The sequence below is a fragment of the Contarinia nasturtii genome, unplaced genomic scaffold, assembly GCF_009176525.2.
Source record: "Contarinia nasturtii isolate CC-2019 unplaced genomic scaffold, AAFC_CNas_1.1 Cnas_scaffold_3312, whole genome shotgun sequence".
Taxonomy (NCBI): Eukaryota; Metazoa; Arthropoda; class Insecta; order Diptera; family Cecidomyiidae; genus Contarinia; species Contarinia nasturtii.
This window is the reverse complement of record NW_022200620.1, coordinates 1-2,656: the sequence shown is the minus strand read 5'-3', so window position 1 is coordinate 2,656 and position 2,656 is coordinate 1. Positions and strand designations below refer to the sequence as shown.

The following is a 2,656-nucleotide window of genomic DNA, read 5'->3' as shown; positions in this document are numbered from 1 at the left end:
AGAACTTGATAGTAACTTAATGCCAAGCATGCTTGAACAATCATCCTAAAGGCAAAACAAATATTTGGCTCATTTTGCGATGACGTATGTATTTGATAATGTTCTACTTACCAAGCCGGCATGAATTCAAAATCACGTTCAATGATTCGAATGAAATTTTCGAAATCGAATAGCTCGGCATCTAGAAGTGTTGTTTTTCGTTCTTTGCTATCGCCACCATTCAATAGACCCCGACTAAAATCATTGTTTGGCTCATATCCCATTGAAAACAAATAGTATAATAAGAACGATATAATTTCTCCATCAACAATATCCATATTTTCATTAACAAATTGAAGCATCCGCTCACACAATTTTGGCACAATATACACTATCCTACTTAAACTGCTTGTTATACGTGAAATGGTACGGGCGTTGATAATAACATCGTCAGCGGAGCAAATGTCTTCGAGCTTTTGCGTTAATTTTTCGAGGATGTGTGTGTCTTTAAAACCTATGATTTAAATAAAAAATGAAATTTATCATTTATTTGGTTGGAAGTTTACTCGGCAAACAAACCTTTTTGGTAGGCATACGCCCTTATGAGGTAAGAAGTACTGTCAATTTGTAAATTTTTTTGTTCATCGACCATTCGTTCAATTTGTTTATCAACAACACGTTTTAATCGATTGATTCGTTCGGCTATATCTGCTTTAGTTCTTCGGTCCATACTGAAAAGCAAGAGAATAATCTTGTTATATGTCATCGAGTGGTGATAACCATTTTTTTTAAATCGTACTTCTGTGTGATTTTATTTTGATGAAAAAATTCGATACCCATCGAAATGTCCATGATGTCAGGAACAGATAATTGTGGTCCCATTTCTTCAATTTTTTTCACAAAATATAAAGGCATATACGATCAAGCGAAGGATCATTTGCATATGCAATTATGAATGTGGATAATGAGGCTAAATGGCTTGGCTTCCATTGTGTTACACCGTGTTTGATTTCAATTAGTGTCAATTCTCTCAGCAACGATTCAAACGTTCTACATCGAAATCGATGATTTGTCCTTTTTTGTACTAGACAATATCGAAATGAGAGTTCGCATAAAATTGAGTCTATCTGTAAACCTTGATTGTTGATTCGGCTTAAATCTTCGGCACATTTACTCCAATACATTCGAAAATTATTTCGCATGCTATTGTCTTGCTTTTTCTGAAGAACCCAAAAGAGTATTTTATTTTTTATAATGTCCTTTGAATCTAAATTTTCGATTATTTTTTCCAAATCTTTTGAAATATTTTCCAAATTCTCAGGCGTTTTTCTAGCTAATCGACAGTAAATCAGATTAAGATCAGTTGACTTGGTCGGCCGTGATTCGGCTGTTTCAACAATTTTTTTAATCAATGATGCCGGTTCATTGACACTGTCTCGATACTGTAAGATTAGAATAGATTGACATTAATTTTAAAACAATTATTGCTATGAATAATGCTGATATAACATACCAAGGCGAAATTACAAAGTTCCGAATTGGATAAATTTGGTATTTCGGGTGCCATCATTAACAACATATTCCTTATAAGCCTTTGATGCCTTTTGCCTCTATACAAATTGTAAAAATTTAAAACCTGCAAAAAAAAAACATCAACGTTACACAAAAGCATATAGTTATCAGATTTGAATTGCTTCTCATACCTCGAATAATCCACGCAGATTAGCTTTGGTATCAAAAGATCGATCTTCTAAGAAAATTTTCATTTTCTCCTTGTGTATGCTCAAGAATTCTTTTGTACATAAAGTTGACAAACTTTTAAAGCACAATGTTACATAATGGAAATCCTGAAAGTTTTCACATTTGCTTAAATGTTCAAGAACATGTGAATTGGCTTGAGCACATAGGTAATGTGGGTACACTTTATCTTGATTTTCATGAGCATAGATTGCCAAATTGGTTAATGGTATCAATGGAAACTCCTTCAAATCTGTAAATGTTGAATCAATGAAATTGTAAGTATTTATCCGAATGAGATATTCCACAATGAAATGTCTGGTACCAATTTTATGCTCATTTTTACCTTTAAGCATGTGAATTATTTTTATTGTGAGGTCTCGATTGACTGGATGGTGCAGTGGAACGATCAATAGATTTAATGCGATTAGCGCTGATACTGCATCATCGGGCGACATTTGTTCAACATTACGGCTCAAGCGATTCAAAAACGAATTGCATTCATCAGTTTCAAATGAACATGAAACACCACATTTTGAAGCCAATATCACATAATTTACGATTGATTGAACATCACTATCTAATATTTCGTTGGTATTGAATAAATCTTGCACATTTTCGGCGTGGATGTCATTTAGTGAGGGCAAACGAATTTTTGTCGAAGTGCTCAAAGCGTTGTGTAGCTGGTTCACATCTGATACTAGGTACTGACACCAGGTATTCTGTGACGACTGCTTCTCAGAATTGCTGGTGAGAAATATGGATGGCACTGAACAAACATTTTTATAAGTACACAAACGAATTCTCTCCAAATGTCCATTTAACGGACGAAATGTTATTAATTTCAACATTTTAAACACCTTTTCGTCATTTGATTCAATGTTTATTGACACATTCGTTAAAACCTTATTTTGATATGTTTGTTTTGAAGGTTAGGATA

The 2,656-nt window shown here is 33.6% G+C and overlaps 1 protein-coding gene across 1 annotated transcript; it reads right to left on the bottom strand.

The window, feature by feature from the left end:
- Nucleotides 1-2,629, bottom strand: LOC116350029. Its single transcript, XM_031781740.1, has 7 exons — nucleotides 2,063-2,629; nucleotides 1,683-1,969; nucleotides 1,493-1,615; nucleotides 779-1,421; nucleotides 559-710; nucleotides 112-493; nucleotides 1-45 (listed from the first exon to the last, which is right to left on the bottom strand). Exons 1-4 carry the CDS (start codon nucleotides 2,565-2,567, stop codon nucleotides 876-878), a joined length of 1,461 nt encoding a protein of 486 aa, XP_031637600.1. The 5' UTR covers nucleotides 2,568-2,629; the 3' UTR covers nucleotides 1-45; nucleotides 112-493; nucleotides 559-710; nucleotides 779-875.
- Between the last annotated feature and the right edge of the window lie 27 nt (nucleotides 2,630-2,656).